Below are 19,353 nucleotides of genomic sequence, written 5' to 3'. Positions count from 1 at the left end.
ATTGGCTTCTCTCTCACAGCGATTTAACATTAATGTCACATCTCTCACCATCTTTCACCAAAAATGAGATGATGAGACATTGGTTTTGATTTCTCTAGAAGAAGAACTCGTATCATAAAATGTTTCAAACATTATAATAAAATGTATCTAAAAAAGCTAAGTCTGGTGGTCCACTATAGGAACCTGGCCTGGGTGCACTATCACCAAGGGGAGCTAAACCACACGTGATGTCATAAAATAAGAAACACTCAATGCCATAAAATAATAAACCTTTACCTCTGATGTACAACACATCTAGACCTTGGACCTGAAAGAGCCTGCTCTCTGACCTTAATAAACTTTACCTGTAAGATGTTAAGATGTGATACACAAAACCTACTTTTGCTCAACGTGTTAACTCAACATTTCTGTGACTGTCAATTAAAATGGGTCAGTTAGCAATCCACTAAAGTGTTTCTTACTTTTGCATAGAGTAAAAAGGCTGAATTATGTTTGCATTAATTTCTCAGAAATGTTATGTAAATATTTATTAAGTAATTTGGATGATGGATTGGTTGGTTGGTTGGTTGATTACAGTTGATTGATCTTTAAATGTAGATGTTATTAAAATGGTGTCTGCAATGTCTATTCACTTTAGTCTCTATTTGCTAGAAACAAAACTATGGCTAGAAACGAAACTTTGATACTTGGTTGTAAAGTGAGGCAGTAAACAGCATGACCAGCTGATTGTAAGATAAGAATGTGGTCCATACAGTATAAAATCAGGATAGAAGCCAGTGAGGTATCTAATCAGACATTCATTTGCTCTTGAAACTCAGAGACCACAAGATGGCTTTCTCTTGTCCAACTAAGACGTAAGCTCTCTCTCTCTCTCTCTCTCTCTCTCTCTCTCTCTCTCTCTCTCTCTCTCTCTCACACTCACACACACACACACACAAACACACAAACACACACACACACACAAACACACACACAATCCAGGTCTGAAATATCTCCCCTAGGCATTGTTAGTTCTAAACTATTTTGATTGAACTGTTGTCTTTTTTTTTACCAGAATGGCTCAGACCTCCTTGAAAATTAGTCTGCAAGGTTTGGAATGCCACTTCACCTGGAAGTTGGACTACAGCAGATCTAAACTTCAAAGCCTCAGAGAAACCATGATAGATATCAGCAGCAGAGAAGGGGTTCAATGTTCCTGGGCAGGTCATCTGTACAACCTCCTGGCTTACCTACACCATGCTCTGGGCTCCACAGAGGACGCTCTTCAATGCCTGAAGAAGGCTGAAGAGGCCATTCGCCAAAGCAGTCCAGACGACGTGGAGCTAAGTCTGGTGGTCCACTATGGGAACCTGGCGTGGGTGCACTATCACCAAGGGGAGCTGACAGAGAGCCAGACCTATGTGGAGAAGGTGGGCAGACTACTGCGGGACAACCCCTGCCCAGGTGTAGTGTGGGGTGAAAAGGCCTGGACTTTGAATAAGTTCGATGTAAGCAAGAGGAAGGAAGCGCTAGATTACTTCCAGATGGCCTTAAATGGGGACCCTGAGAACAAGGTGCTGCGCTGCGGTTACGCCATGGCATTTAATAAATCTGTTGATAGGAAAAACATTACCCCGAAGCTGCGATCTGAGATGTTGGAGCAGCTATGGATTGCTAGAGAATTGGATCCAGAAGATGTGTACATCACAGTGATGTACCTGGAGAGGCTTGCAGAGAGTGGCCAGGTTGAGGAAGCACTTAAACTTGCAGAGGAAGTGACAGAGAAGCCTATGGACAGCTTTGGTGGATTTGGACTCTTACTAACATTTTACAGAGATCACGTCTCTCATGATTCAAGCATTGACCTGGCAAGAAGGACCCTGGAGAGACACCCTGATTCACGCCAGCTGAAGAGGCATCTTGGGAAGTGTTACAAATGGAAGATTTTCTCTCCAGAAGATAAAAGGAACCCAATGAGGCATATTCTGATTGAAAATGCAGTCAAACTTTATGAAGAGTTGGTTGCACTCTACCCAAAATCCCTTGCAGCAAAACTGGAACTGTCTGCCATGTACAAAGAATCTGGCAGCGTTGATAGAGCAGATAAGATATTTGAGGACCTGTTTCTTGATAGAGAAGGAATGGAACCACAGGATTTACAAAAATTGTACAACTGGTATGCCAAACATCTGTTTTATGCCAAACAAGATGCTTACAGGTCAATTGATTTCCACAAGAAGGCAGCAGAGATTATGCTACCCACTCGCCAACGTGACAGCAGTATTCGTGTTTTGTTGTCCACTGTCCATAATAGAGGACACAGAGCTGAGGAAATTGTGGACTTTCTGGATGGCCTTGATGGAGAAGGTGATGTCGGCCAGTTCTATACCTTTTTTCCAATTAAGTCTTGAAATATCCAGAACTACCTGCCGAATCGTTCAAATTTACATCGCCTGTTTATGATTGATTAATGTGGAAAATATATTCACTATAACACTAGTACAAATGTTGGTCAATCTAGGACAAATCTTGATTTATGAGAAATATCTGCGCTCAATTTTGCTACTGGGATTGCTGAGAGACGCATGATCATCAATACTAACACTTGAAAGTAAATTCAAGGCTGATAGTAAAGTCTTATAATAATGCAGGCCTAACATGACAAACTTCTGTCTGTAAAAGTTTACTGTGGACTAATGTACTGTAGACAAACAAATATGTTATTTTTCATTATTGCATTATAGAGTAGAGAGGCCCTGTATGGCCTCACAGACTGACTATCCAGAGTGATAGGATCTTACTGATTTTATTTTCTTCACACTGGGCACAATATATTCTGTTTCTGGAAAATGTATTTAATGTGTAATATTATACTGTCAAATATCTTGTAAGTTCTTGTGAAAATAAAGGTTATCTTCTATTCTATTCTGTTAAAATATCATTAATTAAAGAAATACAGTAACAGCAAACAATACCAAGTTATTTTATAGTACACACCACTATCCCAGTAGGTTACTAGAATTTCTTAATGCATAGCTGTGGATATCTAGTTCTAATTGTACGACCAAATGCATTGACTATCATCAGCTATGGTCTGAGTTTGATTGATTAAGGCTCTGAAGGTCAAGCATACGGTACAAGGTCAGGGTACACAGACAGAGACAGAGAACACCACAAATACAGCAAAGAACATGTCAGTGGAAAGCAATGGGTAATTTTACATTTATTTTTACATTTAAGTCATTTAGCAGACGCTCTTATCCAGAGCGACTTACAGTTAGTGAGTGTATACATTATTTTTATTTATTTTTATTTTTCATACTGGCCCACCCGTTGCAATCGAACCCACTGAGCTACATCCCTGCCGGCCATTCCCTCCCCTACCCTGGACGATGCTGGGCCAATTGTGCGCCGCCCCATGGGAATGAAGGGTGACTAGTGTCAGTTGACATCACAATACATCACCTTCTCAGAAGTTGCTCCAGAAATCATAGTATAATTGCTGCTGAGAAAGATAGGCCAACATATTGCCAGTACTGTGCAGTATTTCACAAATACTTAAAGTTCTAAAGTACATGACATTATTGAAATACACATTACACTACACACCTACTGAGCTCCTTGATTTTGTACAGTAGGCTCCCCCGTTCAGTTTTCGTCAGACAACACTTCTTCCCTTGCAAGGGTTTGATGAAAAACAGGATTATATTTGTGTATAAGGTGCCACCTAGTTTTTAATGAAGCCAATCCATAACTCCTCACCGTCTCATGCATCACCACCAGTTCAGCATCCATAAATTCACTTGTGTCTCTATTTTAGTAATTGATTGACTGACATGCCGAAGGCTGGCATACAGCTTCAGAGTTTTTCCTGGTCAGGTCAAGTGGTCAGGTAACACTCCTGGCCTTAAACATAACATTCTCATTCCATCGCTCTTCTCCTATCTCTGGTGGTGTAGCTATTCATAGGAGGTAAATCCAGTGTGAGGAATAATGTGAACCCTGGGCTCGTTTATTTACATTCTGTCCTGTACTCTTCGATTGTACATCCTGTTTCTCTATTTGGTTATCTCTCCCCCTAACCTAATACAGCAGGCCTAACAGAAGCCTGAAACTAGATCCCCTACATCCTGGACTTGACATTACATGTTGGGCGAGGTTCTCTTCTGCACTGTTCAAACAATCCAGTATCTGTGGTGTAGTTAAGATGGAGTGTCACGTTGTTAACGTCCAATAGCCGATTTGCGCCACAGGCTCTCTTTACATTTCTCCTGAAAAACTGAACATCTGGTTAGAGGACTCGGCAGAGCCACAGATTATCCATTATATTGACCAGAAACTCCATAGAGAAATAGTAATGGCGTCTTTTGTAGGCACACAAACTCCGCCATGGTTCGTTGGACATAGCCATAAGTGGAAATGAATGGTGTTTTTGGATAAACGCCAAAAATAAAGTCAGTGGTAAACACAGGTTTAGGAGATTTTATAGGTTTTGTTCTATGAGATAATCTTCATCAGCTAATGTCACTTTTTGTGAATTTTGAAGCATTTATGTAATTTTAAAAAAGCACATAAAGGCTTCATCATTCATAAAGGTCATGTTAACTGACTTATATTATCTCACAGAACAAAACATAGAAGATCTCCTAAACTTGTGTTAACCTCAGACTTTACTTTCGGCATTTAACCCAGAACCCTATTCTTTCCCCATTAATTTTCCCCATAGGAATGGCTAAACCAAAGATTATGGATATACTGACAAGATACATGTTTCTCCCCCCTAACAATGTGAGTCGTTGTCCACAAAGCGGCACGGCGAGCTGTCTAGCTCCCGCCTATCCTTTCTTTGGATTGGTGGATACATCTCATTATTGTAATCCTTTTTTAAATATTTGATGAGGGTTGTTGACGTCAACTGTCTGTATTCAATGGAGAGAGATGTACACAGTGGCAGAATACCTGACCACTGTGACTGACCCAAAATTAAGGAAAGCTTTGACTATGTACAGACTCAGTGAGCATTGCCTTGTTGTTGAGAAAGGTCGCCGTAGGCAGACCTGGCTCTCAAGAGAAGACAGGCTATGTGCACACTGCCCATAAAATGATGTGGAAACTGAGCTGAATTGAAGTTGCTGGGATGTCACGTACACTTGTAACAACTTCAGCATTATGAAACTCCTATTTGATCAAATAAACCTCACGTAGAAAATAAGCCATAACATTGTTTATTGACCAAATTCGACACTCCATACAATTGATATCCATACAAAAACTCATTGCTTGGTGGCGAAACAACAAAAAAACGTCACCTGCTGGAGGGAGATAGATTTTCCGCCGAGTTGGGTCTCTCTCTTCCTCTTCTGCTTCCTCTCTGGCTGAACGAACCAGAGGTAACTTATTTCCGGGTTTAAGGACTACAACAAAGATATTTATAACTAACCCAAGACAGGTCTTCTGTGTCGTTTACAGTGGGAGCAAATGAAGCATAGTGGGCAGAACAAGGAAAGAGATGGGCAAAGTCAAGCATGAGCTAGCGAGATCCTATTGGCACGTTGTAGCAAGTATTTGCATATTTCTGTTAGGGAATGCCACCTTTGAAGTGCGCGTGTGCACAAACTCAACTCAACCTTGCACTCCTTTTTTTACTTTAGAAAATTAGCATAATGCAGGCCCAGGTTCACCAGAGATACTTTAGAGGAGATGGGAAACTCCAATTAAACTCTTAATAACGGCAATTGTGTACGTTGCCCACGCATCGTCAAAGGGCCGCACGGTGCATTCTGGGATATTTTGGGACAAGGACTTCCATCTTCTCCCACTACACGCAAATGGAGTTCCTCTCACTGACATATTTGGTGGTGAGAAAATGTTCTAAATGGATGCTTCAGCTTTATAGCCCCTGTGACCTGTGTATGGGTTACCCTATATGTATGTAACTACAAGCTGGCAAGCTCTATTGTCCACTCTAACAATTAAAATAAATGTATTCAAAAATGGAAAGTAAATCGGGAAATGACAAGATCAGCTGGGACCATTCTAGCCAATGAGAGGGTAGTGGCACAACTCAGATATAACTTTTTTTTTTCCTTCTCATGACCTACTTAATTATTATTTTTTTTACAACATATAAAAGGTGTTGGTCTCATGTTATACGAGCTGAAATAAAATAGCCCAGAAATTTAGAATATGCACCGAAAGTGTATTTATCAAAAACTTTGTGCACAAAGTTGTTTACATCCCTGTAAGTGAGCATTTCTCCTTTGCCAAGATAATCCATCCACCTGATAGGTGTGGCATATCAAGAAGCTGATTAAACAGCATGATCATTACACCTAAAAAGGCCACGCTAAAATGTGCAGTTTTGTCACAAAACACAATGCCACAGATGTCTCAAGTTTTGAGGGAGCGTGCAATGTCCACCAGAGCTGATGCCAGAGAATTGAATGTTAATTTCTCTACCATACAGTGCATTCGGAAAGTATTTAGACCCCTTGACTTTTTCCACATTTTGTTACAGCCTTATTCTAAAATGGATTAAATAGTTTTTCCCCCCTCATCAATCTACACACAATACCCCATGATGACAAAGCAAAAACAGGTTTTTAGATTTTTTTGCTAATTTATAAAAAATTATAAACTGAAATATCACATTTACATCAGTATTCAGACCATTTACTCAGTACTTTGTTGAAGCACCTTTGGCAGCGATTACAGCCTTGACTCTTCGTGGGTATGACGCTACAAGCTTGGTACACCTGTATTTGGGGAGTTTCTCCCATTCTTCTCTGCAGATCCTCTCAAGCTCTGTCAGGTTGGATGGGGAGCGTCGCTGCACAGCTGTTTTCAGGTCTCTCCAGAGATGTTAGATTGGGTTCAAGTCCGGGCTCTGGCTAGACAACTCAAGGACATTCAGAGACGTGTCCCAATGCCACTCCTGCGTTGCCTTGGCTGTGTGATAAGGATCATTGTCCTGTTGGAAGGTGAACTTTCGCCCCAGTCTGAGCACTCTGGAGCAGGTTTTCATCAAGGATCTCTATGTACTTTGCTCCGTTCATCTTTCCCTTGATCCTGACTAGTCTCCCAGTCCCTGCCGCTGAAAAACATCCCCACGCTGGCCCCACCATGACTCATTGTAGGGATGGTGCCAGGTTTCCTCCAGACGTGACGGTTGGCATTCAGGCCAAAGAGTTCAATCTTGCTTTCATCAGACCAGAGAATCTTGTTTCTCATGGTCAGAGTCTTTAGGGGCCTTTTGGCAAACTCCAAGCGGGCTGTCATGTGGCTTTTACTGAGGAGTGGTTTCCATCTGGGCACTCTACCATAGAAACCTGATTGGTAGAGCGCTGCAGAGATGGTTGTCCTTCTGGAAGGTTCTCCCATCTCCACAGAGGAACTCTGGAGCTCTGTCAGAGTGACCATTGGGTTCTTGTTACCTCCCTGACCAAGGCCCTTCTCCCCTGATTGCTCAGTTCGGCCGGGCAGCCAGCTCTAGGAAGAGTCTTGGTTGTTCCAAACTTCTTCCATTTAAGGCTGATGGCGGCCACTGTGTTGTTGGTGACCTTTAATGCTGCAGAAATGTTTTTGTACCCTTCCCGAGATCTGTGCCTCGACACAATCCTGTCTCGAAGCTCTACAGACAATTCCTTCGACCTCATGGCTTGGTTTTTGCTCTGACATTCAGCTGTGGGACCATATATAGACAGGTGTCATGTCCAATCAATTGAATTTACCACAGGTGGACTCAAATCAAGTTGTATAAACATCTCAAGGATGATCAATGGAAACAAGATGCACCTGAGCTCAATTTCGAGTCATATAGCAAAGGGTCTGAATACTTATGTAAATAAGATATTTCTTTTTTTAATTTTTTTGCAAAATGTCTAAAAACCTGTTTTTGCTTTGGGGTATTGTGTGTAGATTGAAGATGATTTTTATTTATTTAATCCTTTAGAATAAGACTGTAATGTAACGAACTGTGGAAATGTCTAGGGGTCTGAATACTTTCCGAAGGTGGCACTGTAAGCCACCTCAAAAATCGTTTTAGAGAATTTGGCAGTACATCCAACCGGCCTCACAACTGCAGACCACATGTAACCATGCCAGCCCAGGACCTCCACATCCATCTTCTTCCCCTGCGGAATCGTCTGACACCAGCCACCCAGACAGCTGATGAAGCTGTGGGTGTGCACAACCGAAGAACTGTCAGAAACTGTCTCAGGGAAGCTCATCTGCGTGCTTGTCTTCCTCACCAGGGTCTTGACCTGACTGCCTTGTCGTAACCAACTTCAGTGGGCAAATGCTCACCTTCGATGGCTATTGGCACACTGGAGAAGGTTGCTCTTCACAGATGAATCCCGGTTTCAACTGTACGGGGCAGAAGGTAGACAGCGTGTATGGCATCGTGTTTGCTGATGTCAACGTTGTGAACAGACTGTCCCATGGTGGCGGTGGGGTTATGGTATGGGAAGGTATCAGCTACGGACAATAAACACAATTGCATTTTATCGATGGCAATTTGAATGCACAGAGATACCGTGAAGAGATCCTGAGGCCCATTGTTGTGCCATTCATCCCCCGACATCACCTCATGTTTCAGCATGATAATACACGGCCCCATCTCGCAAGGATCTGTACACAATTCCTAGAAGCTGAAAATGTCCCAGTTCATCCATGGCCTGCATACTCACCAGACACGTCATCCATTGAGCATGTTCGGGATGCTCTGGATCGACGTGTTTGACAGTGTGTTCCAGTTCTCACCAATATCCAGCAACTATCCAGACAACATCTTGATCAACTCTATGTGAAGGAGATGTGTCGCGCTGCATGAGGCAACTGGTGGTCACACCATATACTAACTGGTTTTCTGATCCAAGCCCCCTACCTTTAAAAGGTATCTGTGACCAACAGATTAATATCTGTTTTCCCAGTCATGTAAAATTGATATATTCACTTTACCACTACACCACTTGGACAAATCTAGTATCTTGGACAATCTAGGAAAAATTATGATTGAGTAAAAACAAAATACTTTCTTATTAAAAAGTGTCTGGGCTCAATTTTAGCAATTGGGATAGTTGAGAGATGCTTGATCAACCATACTAACATTTGAAAGTAAATTCAAGGATAATGGTAAAGTATTCTAATTCCTATAAACATGTAGGCCTAACATGACAAACATCTTTCTGGAATCCATATTTCCATATTGTGTCTGTAAAGGCATGCTGCGGACAATGTAGACAATTATTGCATTATAAAGTAGAGAACCCCTTTATAGCCTCACAGACTGACTATCCAGAGTGATAGGATCTTGTGTTTTGTTTTTCTGCACAGTGGGCACAATGGATTCTGTTTCTGGAAAAATGTGTAAGATGTACTCTATAATATCTTGCAAGTTGTTGTGAAAATAAAGGTATTCTGTTCTATAATGTTTACAGATAATTAATTACATTAATACAGTTACAGCAAACAATACCAAGTCACTTTATAATGTACATCACTATCCCATTTAGGTAACTAGAATTTCTTAAATGGAGTTGTGGATATCAAGTAGAAATTTTAAGGTTAAATACATTGACTATTAGCTAAATGGTTTTTATAGAGGGAGAAACATAGATATACATTGTATCATTGTATCTGTCTCATTATGACATATGTGAGAGCATGGGAAGCGCTATTGAGGCCATCTCCATTTTGAAGTAGTCAATGTTCTTCTTCTACTTCTTCTAGGAGTTGGCAAACAGACTGAAAGGGTGCATACTGCCACCTAGAGTGGGTTGTTTGAAAAGGTATAAAGCCAAGGTTTGCGATTTACTGCCAGTATAATTCATTGGCTGATCCCTCCTGATGACCCGGATGGAATCATGTGATCCTTCCTTAATCCATAGGAAGTCCCACCCAGTTGACTACTTTCTTTTTTTAACCCAGTTGACTACTGCAAAATGATGAAAGTCCTTAAGGGCGCTGCCCATTCTAAATATGATTTTTGCCACTAGAGCCCTCTATCTATCTCTATGGGAGATAAACTAGTACCTATTATGGGTGAAGCCAGTCAGGTAAAGAGAAGGATTTGACGAGATGGCGGAAACTGAGGTTTTGTTTGAAACTGCTAGTGAATATAATAGCACAGAGAATAAGAATGACTCGGTTACAGTGGTGAAGAAGGGAAACAAGGAATGTACCGTTGTGGTGAAAACTAGGAAACCCCTAGACTCGTTTTTAGTCGGAGTGAGGGTATTGGACCAATGCTACCTGGGAAATCCGTTTGACGTCGCGATGAAAATCTGGAATGTGTTGGAGGAAAGTGTTGAGTCGGTAAGAGTCACAAGAAGTGGTCTTATTTAGAAGTTTGTCTCTGCGGAGCAGAAGAAGCATGTTTTAATCCTCAAAAAGATATCGGTCGAATGTTTCCTGCATGGATTTGCGAAGCAGGGCACCTATCAAGAGGGTTATTTCTGGGGTGGTGCAAGAAGTAAAGGCAGATGATATAACTGAATACATACTGTAGATGGAGTGGTTGTTGCATGTCGACTGACCAGTATAGTGGACAGAGAAAATAAATTCACTCCATCCATACTAATGTTCTTTGATGAAGAGTATGTCCCTTCTCATACAAAGTTAGGATTCATGAGATAACCTGTAAGAGCTTTTGTGCAGGAACCCCTTCAGTGTCATAAATGCAGAAGATTTGGTTGTGCGTCAAATGTGTGCAGACGGGAAGAGTATCATATTCCAGATTAAGTGAAATGCTGCAATTGCGGTGGCAAACATGCATCCGAATTCCTGGAGTGCCCTGTTAGGGGGAAGGAGACCGAGGTGGCAAGAGTAACGGGTGTCCAGCATGTCTCCTTCTGATGGCGGTGAGAATAATAATAATAATAGCAGACGCTTTTATCCAAAGCGACTTACAGTCGTGCGTGCATACATTTTTTGTGTATGGGTGGTCCCGGGGTTCGAACCCGTTACAACCGCCGTGCTCTACCAGCTGAGCTACAGAGGACCACGAGAAGAGTGGAAGGAGCGAATTGTGGTGAAGAAACAATGGTAGTAGAGCCACCACGAGTTTAACATCAACCGAGGTATCATGAAGTGTTAAAAAGGTGGACTTTTTATTATTTATTGCAACGGTCATAAACTGTACAGCACAAGCAGAGAAGAAGTCTGAGAAAATTGGAATCATTGTGAATGCAGATAAAGTTTTTTAGATCTCCGTGATATCACAGCCGAGGCCTTGCAATAAATCTCGTCGTTGAATGTTCCGCCCTCATTCAATTTGGAATGGACTGTGATTTAATAAGTGAGATGCGTTTTGTTTGTTGACGTATATTTTGTATGATGTCGTTTTCCCTCCTTTTCTGCGATGGATTTTTGTATTTTCTCGTTCAATACTCCGTCCAGCTGGTGGCGATAATGCACCATTAACATTGGATGCCAACCGAAATGAAACCCAAATGAAGGAGGAGGAAATGCAAAGGCTGAACCACTCCTTCCTCATTCGCACATTTCAGAGTTTGCGTTTCCTCGGTTCTAAATAAACTGCTGTTTGCCTTGAGGAATTGCAATCGCAGAAGAATGAATTGTGTGTTCAGTGGGATCTGACGTCACTTAAAGGTTCGTGATTTTAAATAGTTAATCAAAATGCAATTTATCATTCAGTTGATAATGTTTTATTTCGGCTCGTTCGAGTGTTCCCGTATATTCATTGGCCTAAACTTTATTACCGGAAAGAACATTGTTTTGTTGATTTATTGCGTTAATCCACAATTAAAACATGGATTCTCAGTTTAGAAAATGGGTAAATTGCTATTTTTATTTATTTATATATATATATATATATATATATATATAGCTTGTTTTGATAGGCTCGATGTATTCTGTCCGCGTTTATGGAAACATCTCACATTCTTTCAAGTTGGAACTTTCTGACTCATCGTCAGGTCCGGCAGTGCTAGTCGTCAGTGGCCAAATTTGCAGTGCCATTCTATATTTCCATCCTTCATTGGCCTATGGGCTATTTTGAAGTATCCTAGAAACAATAACAAAACATCATTGCCAGTAATCGCTTTGCTAATGGTGTGTGGTTATAGGCAGTTTATATTTCATGCAGGGAGTACTGCAATTTTGTACAAGTTTTTTTTGTTGAATGGTTTTCCATTGAGTCAGTGTATTTTATTTGGACCCTTGTATGTCATGGGTTGTAGGTAGCCCAATATTGGACTAAAGGAGCTAACGTTACTCCTTAGTCCAAGAACCATGAAAATAATCCATCTTAACATGAATCGATTCTCAGTTGCTGTATGGTTCTAGAAACATAAAACACTGCTTTCATATCATACCAAAATAATTTAACAAATGCAAAAAACTCACTTACTGTAGACTGTTAACTGGTATTTTATGTCAATTACTGTTTCTGCAGTACAGTTGACAACCATGGCTATGAATGCTAAGAAACCCACGTTACTGAAGCACATTCTTCCCATCCCTCTGTATTGGTCTCTGCCTGTTCACAGGAATTTTCTCAGGATCCCTCACCATGTACCCATCTTCCTCTACCACTCTCTTCACTGCTTCAGCATACAACTCTTTCTTTACTACTCTGACCCTGGCAACCTCACCCTGCCTTTCTCTCACTGGACACCTCTGATTTCCAACCCCATGGGCACCCCCATAGCTAACACACACAACTTTCTCCACATTCCTTCGTCTCATGCCCTCCTGCACACTTATCACATGTAGGAATCTCCCTTCTACACACTGCTGCCACATGACCATAAGCTTGGCACCTAAAACAAAATTTCTCACGGGATAACTGACACATCCTAACTTGACCTTGTAGGGCAAAGACTCTGCTTAAAAACTCAGCAGGACAGACAATGTCTTCACTGTTTCACCACGTTCTCCACTGGGTCTGCGTCACACCAAAAGACAGGTGTCACAGACACCAGGAATCTTAAATTTCAGCTGATCCTCCTAAACACTTAATGCCACCCTTGTTATCACTCCTTTCAACGCCGCCCTGCTCCGGAGAGCGAAGCAAGTCATGCGTCAACTTCAAGTTACTTTCACAGATTCAACAGCCCCCAATCTATTCTCCTCCCAACCACATATGGATCAGCCAGAATACAAGGATTCATTCTCTACACAGATGTCTCTCCCACTGGGCCAGAATCATCCATGTCGTCATCGGGGTGAGGCATTAACTCGGCGGTCCTCACAGCAGGTACTTCATCCTCACTCTCGTTAGGGTCCATCTCTGAACTACTGGAGCACGTATCCCTCTTTTTGCGCTTGACGCCAGCCTTCCTCACCACACTGCTTCCCTCTACAATCAGCTCTTTCTCTGCGGTAATCACTGCACCTGCCACTGCAGTTAATTCATCCTCACTCTCGTCACGTTCAATTTCCTTCTGTAGCTTTTCCAAAAGTTCTGTGAGTTCCTCCATTCCATATTCCCTCAAAACATGTTCCACTTCTCCTTTTTTTCTTGTCCACCATCTTCTCCTTCATCAGATCTTCCAGAAGGATTGTGCAATCCCCCACTCCATATTTACTCAAATGTTCAACTTTCTTTCCTTTTTTCCGGTCTGCCATCTCTCCTGTTGTCTCTCTCACCTCTATAGCTTAGATTCTGCAGTCCATTCTGTTTTCCATAAACAAGCGCTGTGACATGGAAATATGGCTGTGTGGGAACCATAACCGTATAAAGTTGATCAAACCTTTTTTGTTTTTTGACAATTATTTCTCACCGATATGAAAGATAACGAAGGTCCTTATGCTACCAAAACCGTACCGCAAACGATGCGTGTTAATGTTCAGACCGAGCGTAGCGGCTCTTAACAAAACTCCCCCCTACAGAAGACGCCTTCGTTCAAAGACTTGTGTAATGTAATGTAACTGAGAGTCATGATCAAGGGCTAGGGATGTAGGGTAGGCTACTGTAGAGTCATAAGAGCCTTTTGGTGTTAAAAAAATAATTTAGGCTGTAGCTGTTATCAGTATTTTGTCTTGATTTTAAAGGCTAATGTCAGTGCTTTGCATAGAGAACACCACTTGACATCTCTTGTTGTTGTAGGTCTATAATGTTTGTTGAACTGTAGATTATGGAAAATACAAATAGCCAAGTGAACTAAGTCATGGTAGAAATTATTTGAAATGTTGCCAGGGTAAAATGTTACTCTGAATTATATTTTTCCTGGCTCTACAACTTTCATACCTCAGTCTTTATCCTGAGGGAAATTTCAAGGAACAGACTAAATCCACCTATCATGACAACTTCATGGTGTATATTTTGTATCATATTCTAGGCTACTATTGCAGTTTACAGGGGAAATGCCAAATAGTTGTTCAGCATCTCAATGGCCTATGGGACATTCCAGCTACATTTCTCACAGAATGGACCAACAAAACAAATGAAACTTTTGATGTGTGTGTCTATAGAACCCCTTGGGGGGAGCGTATACTCCAAAAAGCAGACTTAAAAATATTGGTATGTTGGAGAAATAAAGCAAATAATGGGCATTATAGATGTGTCATGAAATGGACAAGCTTTTTGGGGAGACTGAACATAATTAGCTATCTGTGAGTTTGTAAGTCCTACGTTAATGCATGAATGGCCATTTCGAAGGAAAGGCTTGGCTGAACACAAAAACAATAATTTAGAAAAGATTTTCAATTCCATTGTTACTTCGGAAAGGAAAATGACCGTTATGGATGTTACACACTCCTTTATGGATGTGACAGAGTCTGAAACAGATTCTAATTTCTTTATCAAAATCTATCATAACACATTCTTTGTCATTTGGAATGTTTATTTTCAGTCTCCCAAAAAGCTTGTCCATTTCATGACCCATTCATAATGCCTACTATTTCCTTTATTTCTCTAAGTATTTAGAAGTCTGCTGTTTTGGGTATATGCTCAACCCAAGGGTTAGTAATTTGAGATACTGTTGATGTTCTGTTAAAAGCTTCAAAAAGTTTTTGAAAGGGCCTTATGTAATTTCCTTTCCTATGTAGGCAATTCTCCCCGACGAAGGTCGGGGAGAATGAGGACGGCTGTCTCTGTGGCTCTGCCAACCTGGGTGAGGACATGCTGTGCTTGCTGCACAGCAAACATGAGAAGCCCAGAGCAGACCACACCCTGGATGACCTTCTGTGCTCCAAGAACACACCTCATCTGGCCAAGGACCAGGTCATGAAGTGGTTCCAGATCTCTGTGACCAAAGCCTGGGGACGGATTTCTCACAAGTACGAGTTTGAGCTCACTTTCCGCAACCTGGATGCTGCTGGAGCACTGAAGGTCTGATTCCGCTCAGGAAAGGTCGTTGTGATGAACATTATCCCTGTCGTGCAACTAGAGGGAACAGATGCCTACTTTGTGTCACACTTCCCCTCTGACAGCAGCACCTCCTTAGACACTTACTGGCCCCTCTCCTTCGCTGTCTATGAGAGGAACCTGCTCAATGTTGTGGCTAAAAGCCTGCTTGAAAATTCCTGCAATCTCCACTGCCTTCAGATCATCACTTTCCTACACAAGAAACAGATTGGTCTAACTGGCAGGTGTGCTCTGACCAACTACCACCTGAAGACGACCCTGCTGCACCTGTTGTTGAGTAAGGGGTCGTCTAGCTGGGGCTCTGAGAGTCTGGAGCACAGGCTACGGGACATGCTAGGCTTCCTTCACAGGAGTCTACAGGAGAAGAGACTCTGTCACGCTCTGGTTGGGAACAGCCAAGTTCCACCAGAAGTCCGGGTTCCGGCAACATTCCACACGGCGGAGGCCATCAATCTTTTCCGGCCACTGGTGTTACAGAGAGAGCTTTACGCTGACACGCTTCGGCATTTCCAGGAGATGCTCAGGAATGCTCCTGTTCTGATTCAGGAGTACACGCCTCTGTTACAAAATGGCTGTGAAGGTTTGACTGTTGGTAGGCCTTTTTCCACTAGTGGGAGTGGTAGGACCACAGTCAAGCCCTCACATGAATACTAAGGGTGGTTGATTATCCCCAATCAGAGACAGCTGTCTAGAGTTAGTCTCTGATTGGGGTTAGTATTTAGGCACCTCTCACATCCACCTGTGTGTGGATCATTGTTCGTGCTTGTGCTTGTCTGCTATTGTGTTCACGGCACATAATTCACTTGGTGCTTGTCTCTCTTTGCTTATTTTTGCGAACGTATAGTGTGATAAGTTTAATAAAAAGATGACACTCTACGAGTGCTCCGTTTACCATCCCTTAACTCAGCACCGTGACAATGGCGACAGTCGCCACAGACTCAACTCAATGGCAGTCTGAGAAATGTATTCTAGAGAAGACCACATCATACTTTGTAGTATGGGTGTTTTTATGATGCAGTATTATCAGTTTTAAAGTACTTGTCAACAATTGCTATTTGACATAAAAGGATATTAGTTTTGTAAGCCGTGCAACATAGTTTGAAAATACCAATTGAAGACTCCCTGTTACACGTCTTGGCTGTCATTCACCAAAAGATAAGAATGTCAGCAAAGGTATTCCGTTGACATTCCTTTAAATGGGTACTTGAGGAACATAAGATCATTTTTTTAATTCCTTTCAGCATGATAACCTTAGAAATGATACAGAACATGTACTATCTAATTGAAGAGAACAATTCCCCTCTGTTTTAGTTCAGTCTTAGGATCATGTATAGTTAAATGGCAAATAGAAACATATGGTTTGAGATAGTAGAATGCACTCTTAAAAATGTAATTTGTATACAAGTGTTTGGATATATTTGTAATTTATAAAACAGGTTGTATTTGTTTTGTAGTATTACTAGTGTCTCTCATACCCATTGTAATTTGCCTACTTTACCACAAAATGTACTTTTAACAATTTATGTTTTAATTTGCATTTGCAGTGTTTTTATATAAATGGTGAAGGCAGCTTCCAGTTTGATGGACTGTTTATTACTTGTGTTGTGAGTCGTGACATTGATTTAACTACTCATTGACATACAAGATAGGATTTGACATTGTGAAAGGCAAGACAATGGCATAACCAATTCCACAAAGAGGTATTATTCCATGGCAGTGCTCCACCCTCTATTCACAGACCTGTCCAAATACAGTATAGGTTTATGTAGGACTGGTGGTGAAAATAAGATAATGCAGATGACTAGCACACTATTCAACTTCCAGATTTCAGCACAACAATATAAAAATACTGGATCTCTTGTTGTGCAGTCTTTATTACATGAAAATATTCATATGCTTTTGTAAATGTAAAAAATCAACTGCCAGGTGTGGACAAAGCATGATATAAATTAACTTCAACAGACATGATTCACATAGTTCCATTAATATTTCTGATCTGCCACTTATGAAACTACACTACAAACATTCTAAATAATCATTGTTATGGGTTCATTGAAAATCTGTTGATCAAACCATGTTCCATATGCAATGAAATGTAAACAAAGGAAAGGAGCACAGAAATGAACTTTGAGAAAAGTTTCCTATGAGATACACAGCTGCACAACTAGGTTGACATGTACCATGGCAGGAATACATTTTTTATTTTAAATGGGAAAACTGGATGGTCAAGGGTGAAATACCAACTTGCAATGTATCTAAAGGCCATATAAAAAATTTAGTTTTCCTTAGACGTAGCCCTTGTTAAAGGCCTTGTATGCCTCATTGGGGTACATGGTGGCTTTCACTGTTGAATCCTCAAACATGCACTCTGTCCACTTCCTGAGCTCAGTGATACCATTTAGACAGCTGGGAAAAAGAGAATACATTTGAGTTTTGGAAATGAGACTAATGAGTCCTTATCACTCGCAGTGCATTTGGTTGTTAAATTCTGACGGTTGTTAAAAGCGGAATTTTGACAATATTACCATTATATAAACACTCGTCACTCTCATTTTACAACTCTAAATCGTTTTGGCACACAGGCATCAAGATCAAGTAACTTACCCCGGTCATCTGTAAGTGCTGTTACTGTGAAGTGGAAACATCTAGGAGCAATGGCTCAGCCGCGAAGTGGTAGACCACACAAGCTCACAGAACGGGGCCGGCGAGTGCAGAAGCTCATAGCGCATAAAAATCGTCTGTAGTCGGTTGCAACGCTCACTACAGAGTTCCAAACTGCCTATGGAAGCAATGTCAGCACAATAACTGTTCCTCAGGTGCTTTATGAAATGGGTTTCCATGGCCGAGCAGCCGCTCCCAAGCCTATGATCACCATGTGCAGTGCCAAGCTTTGGCCGCCATTGGACTCTGGAGCAGTGGAAACGCGTTCTCTGGAGTGATGAATCATGTTTCACCATCTGGCAGTCTGACGGACAAATCTGGGTTTGCCAGATGCCAGGAGAACGCTACCTGCCCGAATGCATAGTGCCAACTGTAATGTTTGGTGGAAGAGTAAAATTGTTCTGGGGCTATTTTTCATGGTTCCGGCTAGGCCCCTTAGTTCCAGTGAAGGGAAATATTAACGCTACAGCATATAATTACATTCTAGACAATTATGCGCTTCCCACTTTGTGGCAACAGTTTGGGTAAGGCCCTTTCCTGTTTCAACATGAATCTTGCACGCTCTTATAAGGCCACACACTCATTTGCTTTAGTCTTTATTTGTAGAAACGAAACTATGGCTATAAATGAAACTATGATACTTGTTTGTAAAGTGAGGCAATAACCGCATAACCCGCCCATTCGAAGATAACAATGTGGTCTATACAGCATACAATCAGGATAGAAGTCAGTGAGGTATCTAATCAGACACTCATTTGCTCTTTAAATTCAGAAACCATGAGATAGCTTTCTTTGCCTAAGTGCGTTTCTCTCTCGATCTATCCCTCACTCACTCACTTAGGCATTGTTAGTTGAACTAACTTAGTTCTAAACTATTTTTGATTGAACTGTTGTTGTTTTTTAAAACCAGAATGATTCAGAACACTGCTGGGTTTGGAATGCCACTTGACCTGGAAGTTGGACTACAGCAGATCTAAACTGGAAAACATCAGAGATACCAGCAGCAATCTGGCAGCATTGATAGAGCAGATAATATATGCGATGATAGAGAAGGAATGGAACCACGGAATTTATAAAAGCTCTACAACTTGTATGCCCACCATCTGTTTCATGCCAAACAAGATACTTCTAGATCAATTGATTTCCACAAGAAGGGAGCAGAAATTATGCTACCCACTTACCACCGTGACAACAGTATTCGTGTTCTGTTGTCGCTTGTTAGTAATGGAGGAGACAGCTAAGGAAAGTGTGGACTTTCTCGATGACCTTGATGGAGAGGGTGCAGTCGGCCAGTTCTAGACCTTTTTCCAATAAAGGCTTGAATTAACCAGAACTATCTGCCGAATCACTCAAATGTATATCACCTGTATGTGATTGATTGA

The 19,353-nt window shown here is 41.4% G+C and overlaps 1 protein-coding gene and 1 pseudogene across 1 annotated transcript; both read left to right on the top strand.

Annotated features, from left to right (window-relative positions):
* The first annotated feature begins 1,060 nt into the window (after window positions 1-1,060).
* LOC121553731 (interferon-induced protein with tetratricopeptide repeats 1-like) lies at window positions 1,061-2,855 on the top strand. The gene has a single exon (XM_041867082.1). It carries the CDS (start codon window positions 1,158-1,160, stop codon window positions 2,388-2,390), a length of 1,233 nt encoding a protein of 410 aa, XP_041723016.1. The 5' UTR covers window positions 1,061-1,157; the 3' UTR covers window positions 2,391-2,855.
* A 10,297-nt stretch (window positions 2,856-13,152) lies between these two features.
* Window positions 13,153-16,809, top strand: LOC121553262 (annotated as a pseudogene).
* The last annotated feature ends 2,544 nt before the right edge of the window (window positions 16,810-19,353 follow it).

Source organism: Coregonus clupeaformis, chromosome 37 (genome assembly GCF_020615455.1).
Source record: "Coregonus clupeaformis isolate EN_2021a chromosome 37, ASM2061545v1, whole genome shotgun sequence".
In the NCBI taxonomy this organism is placed as follows: Eukaryota; Metazoa; Chordata; class Actinopteri; order Salmoniformes; family Salmonidae; genus Coregonus; species Coregonus clupeaformis.
This window is presented reverse-complemented; position numbering and strand designations above follow the sequence as displayed.

Coding starts and splice junctions, on each gene's coding strand:
- LOC121553731 (XM_041867082.1), top strand. CDS start 1,158: ATGATAGATATCAGCAGCAGAGAAGGGGTTCAATGTTCCTGGGCAGGT.